The sequence below is a fragment of the Pristis pectinata genome, chromosome 5 (assembly GCF_009764475.1).
Source record: "Pristis pectinata isolate sPriPec2 chromosome 5, sPriPec2.1.pri, whole genome shotgun sequence".
NCBI classification, from domain to species: domain Eukaryota; kingdom Metazoa; phylum Chordata; class Chondrichthyes; order Rhinopristiformes; family Pristidae; genus Pristis; species Pristis pectinata.
Genome location: NC_067409.1, coordinates 5,028,379 through 5,049,400, shown reverse-complemented (window position 1 = coordinate 5,049,400; position 21,022 = coordinate 5,028,379). Strand labels below are relative to the sequence as shown.

The 21,022-nt window shown below is 44.1% G+C and overlaps 1 protein-coding gene across 1 annotated transcript in view; it reads left to right on the top strand.

Annotated features, from left to right (window-relative positions):
* recql4 (RecQ helicase-like 4) overlaps positions 1–21,022 on the top strand; it is a 68,520-nt gene that overhangs the window by 21,316 nt on the left and 26,182 nt on the right. Inside the window, exons 10-14 of the mRNA XM_052016991.1 lie at positions 1,300–1,440; positions 3,788–3,880; positions 11,476–11,612; positions 14,614–14,697; positions 15,718–15,906. Coding sequence (XP_051872951.1) covers positions 1,300–1,440; positions 3,788–3,880; positions 11,476–11,612; positions 14,614–14,697; positions 15,718–15,906 — 644 coding nt within the window. The remainder of the gene's footprint in view (positions 1–1,299; positions 1,441–3,787; positions 3,881–11,475; positions 11,613–14,613; positions 14,698–15,717; positions 15,907–21,022) is intronic.

The window sequence follows — 21,022 nt, the reverse complement described above, 5'->3', positions numbered from 1 at the left end:
TATTGGTTTATTATTGTCACTTGTACCGAGGTACAGTGGAAAAACTTGTCTTGCATACTGATCGTACAGGTCAATTCATTACGCAGTGCAATTACATTGAGTTAGTACAGAGTCCATTGATGTAGTACAGGTACAAACAATAACAGTACAGAATAAAGTGTCACAGCTACAGAGAAAGTGCAGTGCAATAAGGTGCAAGATCACAACAAGGTAGATCGTGAGGTTATAGTTCATCTCATTGTATAAGGGAACCGTTCAATAGTCTTATCACAGTGGGTAGAAGCTGTCCTTAAGTCTGGTAGTACGTGCCCTCAGGCTCCTGTATCTTCTACCTGATGGAAGAGGAGAGAAGAGAGAATGTCCCGGGTGGGTGGGGTCTTTGATTATGCCGGCTGATTCACCAAGACAGGGAGAAGTAAAGACAGAGTCCAAGGAGGGGAGGCTGGTGTCTGTGATGTGCTGGGCCGTGTCCACAACTCTGCAGTTTCTTGTGGTCCTGGGCAGAGCAGTTGCCATACCAAGTGGTGATACATCCAGATAAGATACTTCCTATGGTGCATTGGTAAAAGTATCTGGTATGTTTCAATAAGATCACCCTCATCCTTCTGAAAAGAAGTGGATTCAGTAGGATATCTGGGCAGACTGGATGTACAAATCCCACAGGAATTTTGCTACTGAATGTTTTATGGGGAAGTTCTGGAAATCTCCCATCTTCCCATTAATCCACTCCTGTTTTCTTTGTGTTTCTCTTCAACATGTTTAATCAGGACATGATCAAAAACACGCTTCTATCACCTTGTGTTCTGATGTCATTCAAAAGTAAAAGTCAAGGCATATTTCCTGTCAGATCGAAGCAGTTAAAATTGACCCAAATCTAGAATGAATTTCAAAAAAACTGCAGATGCAGGTATAAAACTAATATTAAACCATAAGGTGCTGGATACGCTCAGCAAATCTGAAATGTTAACTCTGTTGCAACAACCAATCTGCAGGAAGAACCGAGGGGGCCAAGCAGCATCTGTAAAGGAGGAAGGAATTGTTGACATTTTTGGGTTGAAACCCTTGTTTCTTTTGCCCCACAGATGCAGCTCGACCTGCTGAGTTCCTCAAGCAGATTGCTTGTTGCTGTAGATTCCAGCATCTGCAGTCTCTTATGTCTCCATTTTAACTTTGTTTCTCTTTCTACAGTTAATGTCAGACCTGCTATGTGTTTCTAGCATTTTCTGTTTTTGCATAATGTAGAATCTTTGTTATTAAGCTGTAACAAGGGTACAGGTATTATTTGCATCTTCATTGCAGGTATCTCTGCTCCTGAGGAGCTCGAACTGATGCCTGACGCTGAGGTGCTGCTGAACACTGTTCGTCCTTCGTTTGAGCAGTCAGAAGCTCCACCAGCGGTGGAACCTTTATACAAGCTTGGAGAGGATAGAAATGTTATAGGTACGTCATCTAAATAAATTCTTTACCAGATGGTGCCCGTGAAGCTTGTACAAATATAGAAAATCCCAGCTCTTTGAATTATGCAATTGATGTTCTATATTTTGCATTGCTTGAATGTCTGGCTGTCTTATTTGCGTAATGGTATAAAGCATGTTATTGGTATTGGTTTATTATTGTCACTTGTACTGAGGTACAATGAGAAACTTGTCTTGCATACCGATTGTACAGGTCAATTCATTACACAGTGCAGTTACATTGGGTTAGTACAGAGTGCATTGAGGTAGTACAGGTAAAAACAATAACAGTACAGAGTAAAGTGTCACAGCTACAGAGAAAGTGCAGTGCAATAAGGTGCAAGGTCACAACAAGGTAGATCGTGAGGTCAGAGTCCATCTCATCGTATAAGGGAACCGTTCAATAGTCTTATCACAGTGGGGTAGAAGCTGTCTTTAAATCTGGTGGTACGTGCCCTCAGGCTCCTGTATCTTCAACCCGATGGAAGAGGAGAGAAGAGAGAAGAGGGGTCTTTGATTATGCTGGCTGCTTCACCAAGGCAGTGAGAGGTAAAGACAGAGTCCAAGGAGGAGAGACTGGTGTCTGTGATGTGCTGGGCTACGTCCACAACTCTCTGCAGTTTCTTGCGGTCCTGAGCAGAGCAGTTGCCGTACCAAGCCGTGATACATCCAGATAGGATACTTTCTATGGTGCATTGGTCACAATATTACATGGAATTGTTATGCTGTTATCCCTATATGCCACTCTGGAGCAGACTGAAGCTATAGCAATATCGTTTGTTAGGTTCTGAATGAGGGAATCCTCCACTCCCACTCCCAAAACCGCAGTAAACTACAGTAACACTCCATTTGATTTATAGTGAGCTTGCAAATGGATATTATTCCAGTGCTATTGTTTCAAACATTTACTTCCATCACATTAATTCCATTTGTTTTAAATTCAAAATCCATTTCCAGAAGCAATTGAGTTTGGTGAAGGTTTGTTGTAGCCCAGGGACTAAATCCCAATGTTGTCACTGGCTGAGTGAGTTTAACCAGTAGGGCTACTCTGAAAGCTTAGTCCGGAGTTTGAAACCAGCCCGTGCTGACAGAAGTGGGTGGTCTCACTTCCTCAGACAGATCTATGGAGGATGGCAGGAACTTCCAGCTTCTGCAGTTCTCTTTGCATTCCTGACTGGGTGCTGTCCATGTGGGAGTTTGCACCTTCTCCCCTGTGACTGCATGGGTTTCCTCCAGATGCTCTGGTTTCCTGCCACATCCCAAAGATGTGCAGGTTGGTAGGTTAATTGGCTGCTGTGAATTACCTCCAGTGTGTAGGTGAGTGGTAGAATCTGGGAATGTGAGAAGAATATGGAGTTGTGGGCATGCTATGGTGGCGACACTTGCGGGCTGCCCCCAGCACGTTCTCAGTAACGCAAAATGAAAGCATTTCATTGTATGTTTCAATGTACATGTGACTGATAAATAAATAATAAATGATGGGATTAGTGTACATGGCTGGTTGATCATTGGTGCAAACTCAGTTGCCCGAAGGGCCTATTTGCTCTATTTCCCCATGACTCTATGATGATATCTGTTCATTCCCTGTTCATTTTATCCTCTTGTAACCATGTCATTTATGGAGTGTGCATCATGGTTCTTAACTGGGGAGGAAAATTAGCTCTCGGCTATTAGATTCACTTATGGTCTTTTTTTTTACATGTGAATACATAGGTAACTTGGAAACCTCTTGAGCAGCTTTATGCTGGAATTATTATCTCGAATTTCTGAATTACAAGCACTGCACATAAATTAATTACAAAATATGATCATACTGACCTTTCAGTTTTGTATCTTTATAACAGGGGCACTCCTCAGGGTAAGGAAGAGAAAATAAGTACAGAGTGCTTTGGGATGAGGCTCCTAATTGTGTAAAATTATGAGATAAAAGTTAGAAAAAAAAGACATGTTTCTAAGGTGTCTCTTTAGGACATTCCAGAGTGGGTTACAGCTAATGAAGTGCTTTTGTAGCATAGCGTCCTTTGCAATGTGGGGAATGTCGACTTGCTTACAACAAGCTCCTATTAACGGTTGTAGGATCATGAACTTCCATCCTCTTAAATGCTGGCATTGGACCTTTCATACCCAGCTGTGAGAGTAACAGGTCTTGGTTTAATGTCTCATCGGAGAGACAGCATCTCTGACGGTGAAGCGCTCTCTCAACACAGATATCAGGTTAGGTTTGGTGGCTGTTGGCTTAAACCTACAATTTACAGGCTTGGGTGACAGCTGATGCTAATATTAGGGATTTGGGTTCTGTTCGGTTTAATGATGTTTCTTATTCTCTCTGTCAGCTACTCCACCAGAAGTGCATGATGCCCTTTTGGAGCTGGGGTACCAGTCTTTCAGACCAGGCCAGGAATTGACTGTTATGAGAATTCTATCAGGTATGTGAGTAAAGGAGTTTTTCGATCTGTGCGTTCCCATTTCAGTGTCGTGGAAGTGGAGTTTATCTATGCATGATTTCTGTTCACGTGAGTTAGCCATTGCACACCCAGCAACCTCATGGGCTTGAGGGAGCAAGGTGTTGATGCGGTGGCAAGGAGATCCAGGAAGTGTGGAGACCAGGCTCTGCTGCATAGACATTAATGCATACATGTAGGTGGATGTGCATGGGCACCTGTCAGCATCTGTACATGCATACACACGTACTCTCACACTCATTCTTGCATGCCCATGTGCTGTCTTTCAAGTGTACACTCTTGGGGATTGATCCCCTTGCCTACTTCCTCTTCCTCACATTCCCACACTCACAGAAACCAGCCTCCCGTCCATGGACTCTGTCCACACTTCTCACTCGGTAAAGCAGCCAGCATAATCGAATACCTCTCCCACCCCGGACATTCTCTCTTCTCCCCCCTCCGATCAGACAAACAATACAAAAGCCTGAAAGCACATACCACCAGGCTCAAGGACAGCTTCTATCCACCTGTTGTAAGACTATTGAATGGTCCCCTAGTACAATAAGATTGAGTCTTGACCTCAGTCCACTTTGTTATGACCTTACACCTTATTGTCTGCCTGCACTGCACTTTCTCTGTAACTGTAACACTTTATTCTGCCTTCTATATTGTTTTACCCTGTACTACCTCAATGCACTCTGTATGAACGGTATGCAAGACACGTTTTTTCACTGCATCTCAGTATATTTGGCAATAATAATAATGAATGAATCTGTAAACCACTCCCTTCGACCCCTCGAGCTTGATTCTCCCTGTCCTACGATCTCTTCTCCTTCAGTGTGCTGCACGATCGCCAAACCTCTGATCCCTTCCCTCCAACCTTCATCCTTCTCCCTCCAACCCTTAAACCCACCCCCTCTCTCTGGTATACCACCCCTTGGCTCCCTCCTTCCCTCCCTACATAGGGCACCCCACTCCCTGTGTTCCCACCCCACCCTGTACCTTCTCTTCCCCCACTTCAGATTACATCCCCCCGCCCCCAGCAAGTTCTTCCTTTGCCCTCCAGACCTGAGTTACAGCTTTGTGCCTCCTTTTCCACTACCCTGTAACACTATGACCCATCACTGAGTGGCAGTCTCTGGGTGGCAGATGGATCTGTACCACATTACCACACCGTCCACCTTCCCATGCTCCAGGGTAATGGTATCATGCTTACCTTCAACACTTTATTTCTAACTGTAGTGCAGTACCTTCTAGCTTTTTAATCTTTAGAATCATAGCATCACAGAAGGAGTCCAGTTTCCTTGTGGAAGTCACTATTGAATCTCCCTCCATTCTCCTTTCAGGCAGTTTGGTCCAGATTGTGATGTCTTTTGTGTGGGGTGATACAAAAATTCTCAACTCTCCATAGTTCTTTTTGAACTGACTCTGCTGACAGTAGGAACAGCTTCTCCCTACTTGCTGTAGACTGGTGGAAACAGAATCAATTGGGGCTTTAGAAGGGCAATTAGATAGGCGAGAGGAAGGGTGACAAGGTCCTGCAAAGTGAGTTCAGGGAGTTAGGTGCTGAGTTAAAAGACAGGACCTCCAGGGTGGTGATCTCAGAATTGCTACCAGTGCCATGTGCTAGTGAGGCAAGAAATAGGAAGATAGTGCAGTTTAACACGTGGCTAAGGAGATGGTGCAGGGGGGAGGGCTTCATTTATTTGGATCATTGGGCTCTCTTCCAGGGCAGGTGGGACCTGTACAAATGGGATGGTTTGCACCTGAACTGGAGGGGGACCAATATCCTCATGGGAAGGTTTGCTAGTGCTGTTTTGGGAGGGGAGGTTGAGAGTTGCGGGGGGGGGGGGGGCGGGCGGCAGGGGGTTGGTGGGGGGTGTTGCACTGGGGTGGGAACCAGAGTGGCAGGGCAGCAAGTGGAGAGGCTGTGGGGAAAAAAGATGTTAAGCCTACAAGCAGAGACAGGAATCAACTGGTTGATGAGCATGGTGGGACTAATGTTCTGAGATCTGTCTATTTCAATGCAAGGAGTATTGTTGGGAAGTCAGATGAACTTAAAAGCATGGATCAGTACGTGGAATTATGATGTTGTAGCCATTAGTGAGACTTGGTTGCAGGAGGGGCAGGACTGGCAGCTCAATGTTCTGGGGTTCCAGTGTTTTAGACGTGATGGAGAGGGAGGTATTAAAGGGGGAGGGGTGGCATTACTCATCAGGGAAAATGTCACGGCAGTGCTCAGACATACTGGAGGGCTCGTCTACTGAGGCAGTTTAGGTGGAACTGAGGAATAAAAAGGGGATGACCACGTTAATGGAACTATATTGTAGACCTCCCAATAGTCAGTGGGAATTAGAGGAACAAATTTGTAGAGAGATAGCAGACAGTTGTGAGAAGTATATGGTTGTGATAGTAGGTGATTTTAACTTCCCACATATTGGCTGGTTCTCCCATACTGTGAAGGGATTGGATAGAATCAAGTTTGTCAAATGTGTTCAGGGAAGTTTCCTAAATCAACATGTAGCGGTCCCATCTAGAGAGAATGCGATACTGGATCCTCTTACGGAATGAGGCAGGGCAGGTGACAGAAGCATGTATTGGGGAACACTGGATCTAGAGATCATAATTCCATTAGTTTCAAGATAATCATGTAGAAGGATAGGACTGGTCCTCTGGTTGAGATTCTAAATTGGAGTAAGGTCAATTTTGATGGCATCAGAAGGGATCTGGCCGGCGTGGATTGGGGGATAGGCTGTTTCCTGGCAAAGAGATGCTTGGTAAGTGGGAGGCTTTCAAAAATTGAGAATACAGAATCTGTACGTTCTTGTTAGAATAAAAGGCTAGGCTAACAGGTTCAGGGAACCTTGGTTATTGAGGCCCTGGTAAAGAAAAGGAAGGTGGTGCATATCAGGTATAGGCAGTTAGGATCAAATGAGGCACTTGAGGAGTATAAGAAATGCAAAAGAACACTTCAGAGAGAAATCAGGAGGGCACAAAGAGGACATGAGGTTGTTCTGGCAGAGAAGGTGAAACAGAATCCCAAGGGGTTTCCATAGCTATATTAAGAGCAAAAGGGTAGCAAGGGACAAACTTGGTTCTCTTGAAGATCAGTGTGTTCATCTATGCATGGAGCCGAAAAAGATGGGGGAGATCTTAAATGAATTTTTTGCATCCATATTTACTCTGGAGACAGACACAGAGACTATAGAACTGAGGCAAAAGAGTAGTGAGGTCATGGATCGTATCTGGATTACGGAAGAAGAGGTGCTGACTGTCTTGAGGTGAATGAAGGTGGATAAATCCCCAGGGCCTGACAAGGTGTCCCCTCGGACCTTGTGGGAAGCTAGTTCAGAAATTACAGGGGCCCTGGCAGAGATATTTAAAACAACATATTTAAAAGTGTCAGAGGACTGGAGTTAATGTTGATTAAGGCTAGTTAATTAGTTAAGGCTAATGTTCTGTTGTTCAAGAAAGGCTCTAAGAATAAACTGGGAAATTATAGGCTGGTGAGCCAGACATCAGTTCTGGGTAAATTATTTGAAGGTATTCTAAGGGACAGGGTATATAAGTATTTGGAAAGACAGGGCCTGATTAGAAATAGTCAACATGGCTTTGTGCGTGGCAGGTCGTATCTAACCAATCTTATAGAGTTTTTGAGGAGGTTACCAAGAAGGTTGATGAGGGAAAGGCAGTAGACGTTGTCTACATGGACCAGAACGTTAAGTCACTTGACATTCAGGATGAAGTAGTCAACAGGATTCAACATTGCCTTAGAGGAGAAGCCAGAGTGGTAGTAGATGGTTGTCTCTCTGACTGGAGGCCTGTGACTAGTGGTGTGCCACAGGGATCGGTGCTGGGTCTGTTGTTGTTTATCATCTATATTAGTGATTTCGATGATAATGTTGTAAACTGGATCAGCAAATTTGCGGATGACGCCAAGATTGGGGGCGTAGTGTACAGTGAGGAAGACTATCAAAGCTTGCAAACTGATCTGGACTAACTGGGAAAATGGGCTAAAAAATGGAAGGTGGAATTTAATGCTGACAAGTGTGAGGTGTTGCACTTTGGGAGGACAAACCAGGGTAAGACTTGTACAGTGAATGGTAGGGCTCTGAGGTGTGTGGTAGAACAAAGGGACCTGGGCATACAAATCCATAGTTTCTTGAAAATGACGTCACAGGTAGATAGGGTCGTAAAGAGAGCTTTTGGCACATTGGCCTTCATAAATCAGGGCATTGAGTACAGGAGTTGGGATGTTATGTTGAAGTTGTACAAGACGTTGGTGAGGCTGAATTTTAAGAGAATTTTGTGCATTTCTGGTCACCCACCTGCAGGAAAGATATCAATAAGCTTGAAAGAGTGCAGAGAAAATTTATAAGGATGTTGCTGGGACTTGAGGACCTGAGTTATAGGGAAAGGTTGAATAGGTTAGGATTTTATTCCCTGGAGCACAGGAGAATGAGGGGAGATCTTATAGAGGTATACAAAATTATGAGGGGTATAGATAGGGTGAGTGCATGCAGGCTTTTTCCCCTCAGGTTGGGTGAGTCTAGAACTAGAGGTCATAGGTTTAGGGTGAAAGGTGAAATATGAATCTGAGGGAAAACTACTTCATTCAGAGGGTGGTGTGAGTGTGGAACGAGCTGCCAATGGAAGTGTACCTGCAGGTTCAAGTGTAAAATTTAAGAGAAGTTTGGATAGGTACATGGATGGGGAGGGGTTTGGAGGGATATGGTCCAGGTGCAGCTAGATGGGAATAGGCAGATCAGGTCAGCATTGACTGGATGGGCCGAAGGGCCTGTTTCTGTGCTGTAGTGCTCCATGACTCTATAAAACAATTTTCAGGGTTCTGGGGGATTGGAGCTGATCAGATTGTTCAGCCAGGAACCAAGGAATGTTTGACGGGCTTAGTCACAGAGTCGGGCCATTCACCCCACCACGTCCATGCTGACTCTTTTTGCCCATCCACACTAATCCCATTTGCCCTCATTTGGGCTGTTTCCTTCTATGCTGTGGCTATTTAAATGTCTCTCTAAACAGCTCTTAAAAGTAGTAGTTATTTTTTGATTCCACCAACTCCTCTGGCAGCTCGTTCCAGATACAAACCACTACCTGCTTAAAAAAAACTTAACCCCAAAGATCCCCTTTAAAACTCCTACCTCTCACCTTAAACCTATGCCCACTTGACTTTGATACCTTTTCCATGGGGAAAAAAGATTATGACTGTCTACCATATCTATGCCTCTCATAATCTTGTGTAGTTCTATCAGGTCACCCTTCAGCCTCCTTTGTCCCAGGGAAAACAAGCCCAGCCCCTCCAATCTCCGCCCATAACTAAAGGCCTCCAATCCAGACAATGGCTGGTGAATCTCCTCTGCACTCTCTCAAGATTGAATAGCCCCTGTGCGTTAACTAATCCTGTGATACTCTATCAAACTCCCTGATGACTTTGAATGACTTTAAATCTTCCCTTGACTTTCTCAGCTGTGAGGAGACTGAATTCTGATGTTACTTTGCATAGCCCACGTAGATTTCATTTATGTTGGGTGTTGTCTGAACCCGTTTTTAATGTCAGGTGGCCAAGTTAATGATGGTTGAGAAAGAAAGGTTGTTTGTTAACTGATTATTCAGGCAGCATTAATACATTAATAGCCAATGACAACTTTGACCACTTTGCATTACAATGGACTTTCTTTGTTCTAATTGTGTCCTTTCTTTTGTAAAAACTGTGTATAATTAATGTTTTTCTTGTGGATGTTGTGCGCCTGATGGTATGTGCCTGTGATGCTGCTGCAAGTAAGTTTTTCACTGCACCCTGTGCATACATGTACTTGTGTATATTGATAATAAACTCGATTTTGGAGGAATTCAGCAGATCAGGTAGCATCTGTGGAGAGAAATGGACAGAAGTCCACAGGTAATCTGCTGGAGGAACTCAATGGGTCAAGCAGATTGTTGTTGCTCCCGATTCCAGCATCTGCAGTCTCTGTGTCCTGATATTGATCTTTGATTTTTGAAAAGATGACTACTTTGGGTCAGCTCTAGCCCCTGGCTGGGTCTGGGAGTAGGGAGAGGTCAACAGGAGACTGTGAGAGTGGCTGTAGAGTTGCTCAGGATACAGAAGGAAGGCTCTAGCCCTTCCACCATCACATTGTGGTAACTGAAAATGTTTTCCAATTTGGCTGTACCCTGCTGATTTCCTTTCTCTGGGGGGAAAAAAACCGGTTTAGTCTGCTTGAGGCCCAAGTGAAATGGTTGGCGCATGTGGCAGCCAGGAGCATATCATGGCTAAATGGTCATTTGGAGTCAGTGGAGGTGGTTGGAAAAGAGTCGGCAGTGTTGATGCATTGGGAAAAAATCTTACGGGATTGTGAATGGAAGAGAATTTCCAAGGTCTGAAAGTATAGGGAGTGAGAGCATGGTGTTGAGATATGGGAGAATTGGTTTGGTACTGGGGGCTAAATGATGAATTCTTTCTATGAGAAAGATCAGAATCAGGTTTGTTGACACTAACGTATGTCGTGAAATTTGTTGTTTTGCAGCAGCAGTACAGTGCAAGACGTAAAGACATAAAAATTACTATAAATTACAAAGATAAATAGTACAAAAGAGGAATAATGAAGTAGTGTTCATGGGTTCATGGACCGTTCAGAAATCTGATGGTGGAGGGGAAGAAGCTGTTCCTGAAATGTTGAGTGTGGGTCTTCAGGCTCCTGTACCTCCTCCCCGATGGTAGTAACGTGAAGAGGGCATGTCCCGGGTGGTAAGAGCCCTTAGTGATGGATGCTACCTTCTTGAGGCACCACCTCTTGAAGATGTCCTCGATGATGGGGAGGGTTGTGCCCATGATGGAGCTGGCTGAGTCTACAACCTTCTGCAGCCTCTTTCGATCCTGCACATTGGAGCCTCCATACCAGGTGGTGATGCAACCAGTCAGAATGCTCTCCACCATACATCTGTAGAAATCTGCAAGAGTCTTTGGTGACATACCGAACCTCCTCAAATTCCTAATGAAGTAGAGCCACCGTCGTGCCTTCTTCGTGATTGCATCAATGTGTTGGGCCCAAGATAGATCCTCTGAGATGTTGACACCTGGGAACTGAGAAGAAGACCTGTGGTTGCTGGGGATTAGGAATTCTAATCTGCCCTGAATTCCTGAATTCTTTACATTTTAAATTGAGTAATGTCTGTAGTATGTGAATTTACTTCATCCCTACCAGGTAATGAAGAGTCAAAGTTGTGTTTAAATATTGGTTTAGAATTGGTTTATTATTGTCACATGTTCTGAGGTACAGTGAAAAACTTGTCTTGCATATCGTTCATACAGATCAATTCATTACACAGTGCATTGAGGTAGTACAGGGTAAAACAATACAGAATGCAGAATAAAGTGTAACAGCTACACAGAAAGTGCAGTGCAGGTAGACAATAAGGTGCAAGACCATGATGAGGTAGATTGTGAGGTCAAGAGTCCATGTTATTGTACTAAGGAACCGTTCGATAGTCTTATAACAGCGGGATAAACTTGGGGATCCTGATATCGTTTCATGCCATCCATTCGATTCTTCACTACAAACTAGGTCTTTCCACTTTGGTTGTGCTTTCCACTGGAATGGGGAAATCGTTTTGCTACCAGCTACCTGCATACCTGTATGCCAAGAGGTCAAAGTGCATCACCTTGGTGATTTCACCTCTCGTCTCGCTTATGGATGACCAGGTAAGGATTTTGTTTATATTTCCAATTTTCTGCACTGTTTTTTAAGCGAGCTACTCAGGCTGCATTCTCAATTCTCTGTGTCATCAGAAGGACAAGAAAGATAGTGAGATCAGGGAAGGGAATGAAGATATTCTAGGCTATGTTGATATCAAGGAGGAGGTGTTGGGTCTCTTGAAAGTGGATAAATCCCCAGGGCCTGTTGGGATCATAGAAAACATAGAAAGCCCACAGCACAATACAGGCCCTTCAGCCCACAAAGCTGTGCTGAACATGTCCCTACCTTAGAAATTACTAGGTTTACCCATAGCCCTCTATTTTTCTCAGCTCCATGTACCTATCCAAAAGTCTCTTAAAGACCCTATCGTATCCACCTCCACCACCGTTGCTAGCGGCACATTCCATGCACTCACCACTCTCTGAGTAAAAAAACTACCCCTGACATCTCCTCTATACCTACTCCCCAGAACCTTAAGCCTGTGTCCACTTGTGGCAACCATTTCAGCCCTGGGAAAAAGCCTCTGACTATCCACACGATCAATGCCTTTTATCATCTTATACACCTCCATCAGGTCACCTCTCATCGTCGCTCCAAGGAGAAAAGGCCGAGTTCACTGTACCTGTTTTCATAAGGCATGCTCCACAATCCTGGCAACATCCTTGTAGATCTCTTCTGCACCTTTTCTATGGCTTTCACATCCTTCTTGTAGTGAGGTGACCAGAACTGAGCACAGTACTCCAAGTGGGGTCTGACCAGGGTCCTATATAGCTGCCATCATATTTGACGTACCAAAATGAACCACATCACACTTATTTTGGTGAACTCCACCTGCCACTTTCCAGCCCAGTTTTGCATCCTATCTATGTCCCGCTGTAACCTCTGATAGCCCTCCACACTATCCACAAGACCTCCAACCTTTGTGTCATCAGCAAAGGTTCGATCCCAGGTTACTGAGGGAGGCAAGAGAGGAAATTGCGGAGGCCTTGACAGAAATCTTTGTATCCTCTGTAGCCGCAGACGAGGTCCCAGAGGGCTAGAGAAAAGTCAGTGTTGTTCCTTTGTTTAAGAGGATAATGGGGAATAACTAGGGAATTATAGATCAGTGAGTGGTAGGGAAATTATTGGAGAAAATTCTTAGGGATAGGATTTACTCGCGTTTGGAAAAGCATGGATGTTGGGGATAGTCAGCATGACTTTGTTTAGGGGAGGTTATGTTTGCAAACTTGATTGAGTGTTTTGAGGAGGCGATGAAGAATGATTGATGAGGATATGGCAATAGATGTTGTCTACATAGACTTTAGTAAAGCATTCGCCAAGGTGTCTCATAGAAAGCTGATCCAGAAGGTGAATGCACATGGGTGAGTTGGTGGATTGGATTAAAAATTGGCTTGGCCGTAGAAGACAAACGATAGTGGTGGAGGGGTGTTATTCTGACTGGAGGTCTGTGACCGCTCGTGGTGTTTGTAATGTATTAGTGGTTTGGATGAAAATGTAGGTGGGCCGATTGGTCAGAAATTGGTGGAATTGTGGACAGTGAGGAAGGTTGTCCAAGGATACAGCAGGATGTAGATCAGTTGGAAATTTGGGCAGAGGAGTGGCAAATGGAATTTAATCTGGACAAGTGTGAGCTGTTGCAGTTTGGGAGGACAAATGCAAGAGGAAAGTATACAGTGAATGGCAGAACCCTGAAGAGCATTGATGTACAGAGGGATCTTGGGGTGCAAGTCTCTAGCTCCCTGAAAATGGATAGGGTGGTAAAGAAAACAAATGGCATGCTTTCCTTCATCGGTTGGGGCATTGAGTACAAAAGTTGGAAAGCCATGTTGCAGCTGTATAAAACCTTTGGTTAGGCCACATTTGGAGCATTGTGTGTAGTCCTGGTCACTGCATTACAGGAAGGATGTGGAGGCTTTGGAGAGGGTGCACAAAAGGTTCACCGGGATGTTGGAAGTGGAATTGGTTTATTATTGTCCTATATACTGGGGTACTGTGAGAAACTTGTCTTGCATACCGTTCATACAGATCAAGTCCTTACATAGTGCATTGAGGTAGTACAAGGGAAAACAATAACAGAATGCTGAATAACGTGTAACAGTTACAGAGAAAGTGCAGTGCAGGTAGACAATGAGGTGCAAGGTCATAATGAGGTAGATTGTGAGGTCAAGAGTCCATTTTATCCTACAACTCACATTATAGCTAAAACTCTATAATTCAGGCTCAAGGATAGCTTCTATCCTGCTGCTATAAGACTATCAATAGAAGCTGTCCTTGAGCCTGGATTAGACACTTTTAGCTATAATGAGAGGTTGGACAAATTTGGATTGTTTTCCCTGGAGTGTCAGAGGCTGAGGGGCGACCTTACAGAAGTTTATACAATTATGAGAGGCACGGATAAGGTAGATCGTCAGAGTCTTTTTCTCAGGGTGGAAATGTCAAATACTAGTGAGCAAAGATTAAGGTGAGAGGGGGAAAGTTTAAAGGAGGTTTGCAAGGCAAGTTTTGTTTTTACATGGAAAGTGTTAGGTGCCTGGAGTCTGCTGCCAGGGGAGGTGGTGGAAGCAGATATGATAGCAAAGTTTTAAAGAGGCATTTAGACGAGCACATGAACAGGCAGTGAATGGAAAGATGTAGACCACGTGCAGGCAGATGGGGTTAGATTAATTTGGCATCATGGTCACCATTGACATTATGGGTTGAAGGGTTTGTTTCTGTTCTATGTTCTATGAAAATGGAGTGGAAGCAAGTCATCCAAGAAATGCCTAAGAAGTTGTTTCCTACATTGATACTCTTCAGACTATTAATGAGTGATGAAGTGCTTTAAGATGTCCTGTTATTATGAAGAGAATAATACAAATAAATACTTGTTTTCCCTACTGTGCGTAAGATATGCGGATATATTTCTCAAGGACGTATCCAAGAAGACTTGTGTTGTTAGAGTTTGAGTTATTCAGGTTATTGGCAATGAGCCACTTAACTGGTGCATACTTTGTATCTTTACCACAGGTGTCCGGGCTCCCTTCCAAATTAAAGGCTGTTTGCATCCACTCCAATATGACGAGAACACAGAGAGATGCAGCTGTGGAAAAGGTCAGCTGGAGATTTAGTGGTTAATTATGATCCTTGAATATGCGTGACAGTTATTACAGACAAACTTTGCCCTTTTTATGCTATGACAGACGGCAAGTGCCCAGCCTATCATAGCAGTGACAGGTCTTTGAAGGAGGTGTCTAAGTAGTTACCCTTCCCACATCTCCCCTTAAGCTTTTATTTATACTATTCAAGTATGTAACCAATTCCCTGTGGCAATTAAGTCCACCAGGAGTACCGAGTGGTTTTATTTCTTTATGTCTGCATGGAAAGACTATTATTTGTCGCTGTTATATATGCAGATGTAGTTTCACAGAGATGAGCTAGTCGTATTTGGAACTGTAAATGTTAAGAACAGTGGGACTGTTATCAGCATAAAGGCAAATGCTGATTTGCTTTTGAGCATTCTGAGAAGAAATTTATTATGAAGTACTGATTTTCTTAAAATTATGGCACAAAAGTGTCAGGCAAATTACCTTCCTACGGAGTTCATTTGCATCATCATTATCTCCCAACATTGACATCTTAGGGATTGTTTGATCAGAAATTCAGCTGAGCCAGCTGCGGTTACTAGTGTTGCCAGATATTTGGTATTCTTAATGGACCGCTGGACTCCCCAATTGCCCATGAGATATGGTGATGTTTACACTTTCAACAACACTCAAGGAAATTGACTATATCCCTTGGTTGCCATATTAGACATCCATTCCCTCTGTCACTTGTACGCTGGCTGAAATGTGCACTGTTGAGAACACCTTCCTCTGCTCAAGTACTAGACCATCTTGGCAAGCTGCCTTCAACAAGGTCTGAATGTGTTGAGATGTTTGAGCAGATAGCTGTGAGTAAGGGATGCATTATGTTGCTTGAAAATGCTCAGCGCTGATGCTGTGGGACTGGTGCTGAATTCCCCCACCACATGAACACAAATACACTCCAGTAGGTAAGGTAAAGTAAATTGGCAGCTAATAGGATAGACATTTTTAATTCGCATCTGATCATGTGTTCACCTTTGACCCACAGGTGAAAGAGGGGAAGGTCCATGTTCTGCTGCTATCCCCTGAAGCGCTCGTTGGAGGTGGCCAGGCTGGATCGAGCTGCCTTCCACCTGCACGCGACCTTCCCCCAGTGGCTTTTGCTTGTATTGACGAGGCGCACTGTGTCTCTGAGTGGTCACATAACTTCAGACCATGCTACCTGCGTCTGTGTAAGGTAGGAGAGGAGCAGCTTGGTTTGACCATCTGGAAGGTGAACCACGTGTAGTGCAGCTGTGAAAGTCGACCCGCACTGTAATAAATCAGACAACAGCAGAACCAAGGAACGTACGATTAATGCTTTATTAGTTTAACACTAGCAGGAGTGAGGGATACAGAGAAAGAGTAAACAGTGTAACCTGACCTCTGTACTGATCCCCACTCGGAGATTTACAGGTTAGTGTCCCTCCTTATATACTTAATCCGTGGGAAGTCGCACATACTAGGGCAGTTGCTTACAGCAAACTTTCAGCTAAGCAAGATATGCCTTAAACACTTCTTTGTTTCTCACCAACACCTGCACAATTTGTAGCCATAACTATAGTCAAACCATGGTCGAAGCAATATCACGCCATGGTTGAAGGAATAATAGCTGCACACCATTAACCCTTACGTGTCCAGTTTAACCCTTACATTTCCAGTTACCTTTTACACAGCTGTGAATTAGTGATCCGAATTATTATCACTGTGGTTGAATCACAGGGCTAGTATCTGGAGCTATGGATCTGGAGAATGAGTTCGCCTGCACAAGTAATTAACTCTGAAATAAAAATTAATAGTCACCATGAAAACCCATCTGGTTCACCTGCACCCTTTTAGGGAACAAACTCTGCCATCCTTACCCAGTCTAGTTTATATGCGACTCCAGAACCACTGCAGTATCATTGACTCTTAACTGCTGTCTTAAATAACCTAGCCAGACATTCTGTTCACGGACAATTAGAGGTGAACAGGAAATGATAACCTCTCCATCAATGGCCACGTCTTGTGAACAAATGACACTCTCCTTGTTCGTCAACAGGTCTCTTGACTTCGTGTTGACTGTGGTACTGTTTCTGTGCTTGCCCAAGTTTTACTCTAAGGACATTGGACAGAAGGACTTGTTGACAGGCAATAAGCAATGGCATCCCCAGCTGATTCCTGGCCTGCTGTTGTGGAGATCAGTTGTGGGCGTTTCGGTGATGCATGTGTCTCTAATGAGCCAATGTAACTGACCTATTAGAACCAGAAATTTTCAGTGCAGAAAATCACTGTAACACTTGCACAATTAATAATCAAAAAACCTGCAAAGACATTGTCCTTTATTTCCAGAGAGTTGGTAATACAGCAGTATGCTTCAGTTTTGTATAATCCCTTAAATAAAAACAGAAAATGCTGGCCAGGCAGCATCGATAGAGAGAGGAACCGATAAAGCTTCAGGTCTGGGACCCTGCTTCAGTCCTGGACCTGAAATATTAACTGTTTCTCATTCCACAGATGCTTCTGAGTATTTCTACCATTTTCTGTTTCTATATCAGAATCAGGTTTATTGTCACTGACTTACATAATGTACAACTTGTTGTGTTGCAGCAGCAGTACAGTGCAAAGACATATAAAAATTACTATAAATTGCAAAATAAATAAATAGTGCAAAATAAAGGAATAACGAGGTAGTGTTCATGGGGTTTCAGATTTCCAGTGTCTGCAGTTCATTTTGATTTTCACTTATGAACCTGTTGTTTGATCTGCCCTCTCTCCTTCAAGTCGATTTGTTTAATTGTAATGTGCACAACTACAGTGAGGTAAGGGTACAGTGAAAAGCTTGCTTGCAGCAGCATCACGGGCACATAGGTGCAGACAACACACCACCCCTTTCCCCCTCCCCACCATCCCACACCTCACTCTTCCTCTGTTCCCACCTGGAGAACTGTGATTATAACCTTCAGCTAAGGGCTACAGCAGCTTCACTAGAATTTACCAGGGGTTAAGGTATTAAATTACTTACTTATTACGACACAGGAGGAGGCCATTCAGCCAATCAGGGCCATGTCAGCTCCCAAGAGAACAATTCCATAATTACCATTCTTCCTCTCCTTAGTTGCTTCTCACTCTGCACTTTATTTACTCTCTCGCATGCTCATCAACTCCCCTTTTTTGCCACTTGCCTACACTTTACAGTAGCCAGCCAACCAACCAGATAAGATATCTTTATTGGTCACAATAAAGATGTACATCGAAACACACAGTGAAATGCATCTTTTGCATAGTGTGTTCTGGGGGCAGCCCGCAAGTGTCGCCACGCTTCCGGCGCCAACATAGCATGCCCACAACTTCCTAACCCATACGTCTTTGGAATGTGGGAGGAAACCGGAGCACCCGGAGGGAACCCACGCAGACACGGGGAGAACATACAAACTCCTTACAGGCAGTGGCCGGAATTGAACCCGGGTCGCTGGTGCTGTAATAGCGTTACGCTAACATCTACACTACTGTGCCTGCCCCAAGCAGGGTGTCTTTGGAGAGGAGTTGGTTTACATGTGGCTTCTTTGGAAACTGTAAGGCTGATCTGATAGTGTGCTAAAGGGACTTGACAAGACAAATAAAGAGAAACATTTGGCTTTGAAGGGGAACTGGGAATAAATCAGGAAGCAGCACATGATATGAATGGAAATTAGAACTTCCTTTTCTCAACACAATCAAAAGGCTGCAAACACAGGGCCATTGGAAGCTTTAAGATTTAGGTTGTTAGATTTTTGTTGGGCAAATGTAGACAGGGATCTGGGAAACCAGGTTCAGATTAGTTGGGAAAGGGGGAGAGGGTTTAAAATCAACCCTTTGTTACCTGGAGATAGAGGAAATGAGTAGATACTTAGATGAGATGAGTCAATGGCCATTATCATTGGAACTGAACCCTATCATAAATCAGCAGCTTCTGGAAACCAAAGAAAGTAGCACAGTGGGCAGAGGCGAGGTGCTGTCTCACGGCTTCAACGGCCCAGGTTCAATCCTGACCTCTGGCGCTGTCTGTGTGGAGTGTGCATGTTCTCTCTGTGACTCTGGGGTTTCCCCTGGGTGCTCTGGTTTCTTCCACATTCCAAAGATGTGAAGATTGGTAGGTTAATTGGCTGCTGTAAATTGCTCCTAGTGTGTTGGTTAGTGGCAGAATCAGTGGGATATTCCTGGGCAACCAACAAGATGCTGGAGGAACTGAAGGGTCTCAACCCAAAACGTCAACTGTCCATTTCCCTCCACGGATGCTGCCTGACCTGCTGAGTTCTTCCAGCATCTTGTTGGTTGCTCCAGATTCCAGCATCTGGATATTGATGGGCATGTGAGAGAGAATAGGTTACAGGGAAATAAATGGGGGAATGGGATTGCTCTGAGAGTTGGTATGGACTTGATGGGCCAAATGGCCACCACCTATGTCGTGAAGAAATATGGAATTAAGAAGGTTATTGGATAATGGGAAAAACATAAAGATTTGTATTAAAATCACTTGGTGACTTTGGTTTATTGTTGTCACGTGTACCAAGGGACAGTGAAAAACTTGTCTTGCATATCGTTCATACAGGTCAATTCATTACACAGTGCATTGAGGTGGTACAGGGTGAAACAATAACAGAATGCAGAATAAAGTGTTACAGTTACAGAGAAAGTGCAGTGCAGGCAGACAATAAGGTGCAAGGCCATAACGAGGTAGGTTGTGAGGTCGAGTCCATCTTATCACACTAGGGAACTGTTCAATAGTTTTATAACAGCGGGATAGAAGCTGTCCTTGAGCCTGGTGGTACGTGCTTTCAGGCTTTTGTATCTTCTGCCTGATGGGAGAGGGGAGAAGAGAGAATGTCTGGGGTGGGTGGGGGCTTTGATTATGTTGGCTGCTTCACCAAGGCAGCGAGAAGTGTAGACAAGAGTCCATGGAGGGGAGGCTGGTTTCCGTGATGTGCTGGGCTGTGTCCACAACTCTCTGCAGAGCAGTTGCCATACCAAGCCGTGATAGGATGCCTTCTATGGTGCATCAATAAAAATTGGTGAGGGTCATTTATAACAAAAGACTTATGATGACTGCTGACTTCCCTTTCAGCTTAGCTTTGAGTACTTTAGAGTCAACAGCATGGAAACGGGTCATTCGGCTATTAAGTCCACCCTGACCAGTGGGCACCCATTGATCCCATCTTCCAGCACTTGGCCCGTAGCCTTTTGTACTTAGGCAATTCAAGTGCTGTCAGTAATTGCTTCCACCAGTCTCTCAGTGAGTGTGTTCCCTGTACTCACCACTCTCTGGGTGAAAAAGGTCCCGTCCCCATCACCCCACACCCCCAGATCCCCTCTTCCCCCTTGCCTGAAATCTATGTCCTCTAGTTTTTACCTACCACTGATATGGGGAAAAGTTTCCTGCAGTCTACCCTATCTATGCCCTTCATAGTTTTGTACCTCAGTCAAATCCCCTTTTAACCTTTTCCACTCCAGAGAAAATAGACCCAGTGTCTCTCGTCTCTCCTCGTAACTGAAACGCTCCATCCCAGGCAACATTTTGAATCTCCTCTTCACCCCCTCCAATGCTATCACATCTTTCTCAGAGTGTGGTGACCAGAACTGCACCCAGAACTCCAGTTGAAGTCTGACCAATGTTTTATAAAGTTGGAGCATAATCTCCTTGCTCTTATATTCAATATCCTGACTAATGAAGGCCAGCATTGCATATGCCACCTTAACCATGTTATATCTACCTGCATTGCAACCTTTGGACTTGCGTACCACTTAAAGGATCTGTAGACTTGTACACCAAGTTTTGTAGCCAGTGAAATTCTTTTGCAGTGTAGTCACTTGTGATGTGATAAACTTGGTTCACAACATTCTTCTACAAGCAGCAATCTGACCTGTATTTTAAATAATATTCAGCTAGGGATTGGTAAGTATAGGCCATTGACAATCAAAGAACTGCAGATGCTGGCAATCTAAAATATAAAGAGAAAATGTTGAAAATATTCAGTAGGTCAGGTGGCATCTGTGGAAAGAGATCCTTTAACGTTTTGGGTTGAAACCCCTTCTTCAGAACTGACCTGTTGTGAGTTTCCAGTATTGTCTGCACTTATTATAAATAAAGCCCAGGCCACTGGGTTAACTGCCCTGCTCACACTGAGGTTAGTTCTTTCATGCCCAGTTCAAAGAGCTGGCATGGCCTTGGTTTAACACAGCACCTACAGGGCATTTGGCTTGGATTTTTAACTCCTGATTTGGAAGTGGGAGAGTTTGACTCACCAACTTACAGCTGAAACTATTAGCCAGCAGATTTTTGTAATTCTTTTCAGTAA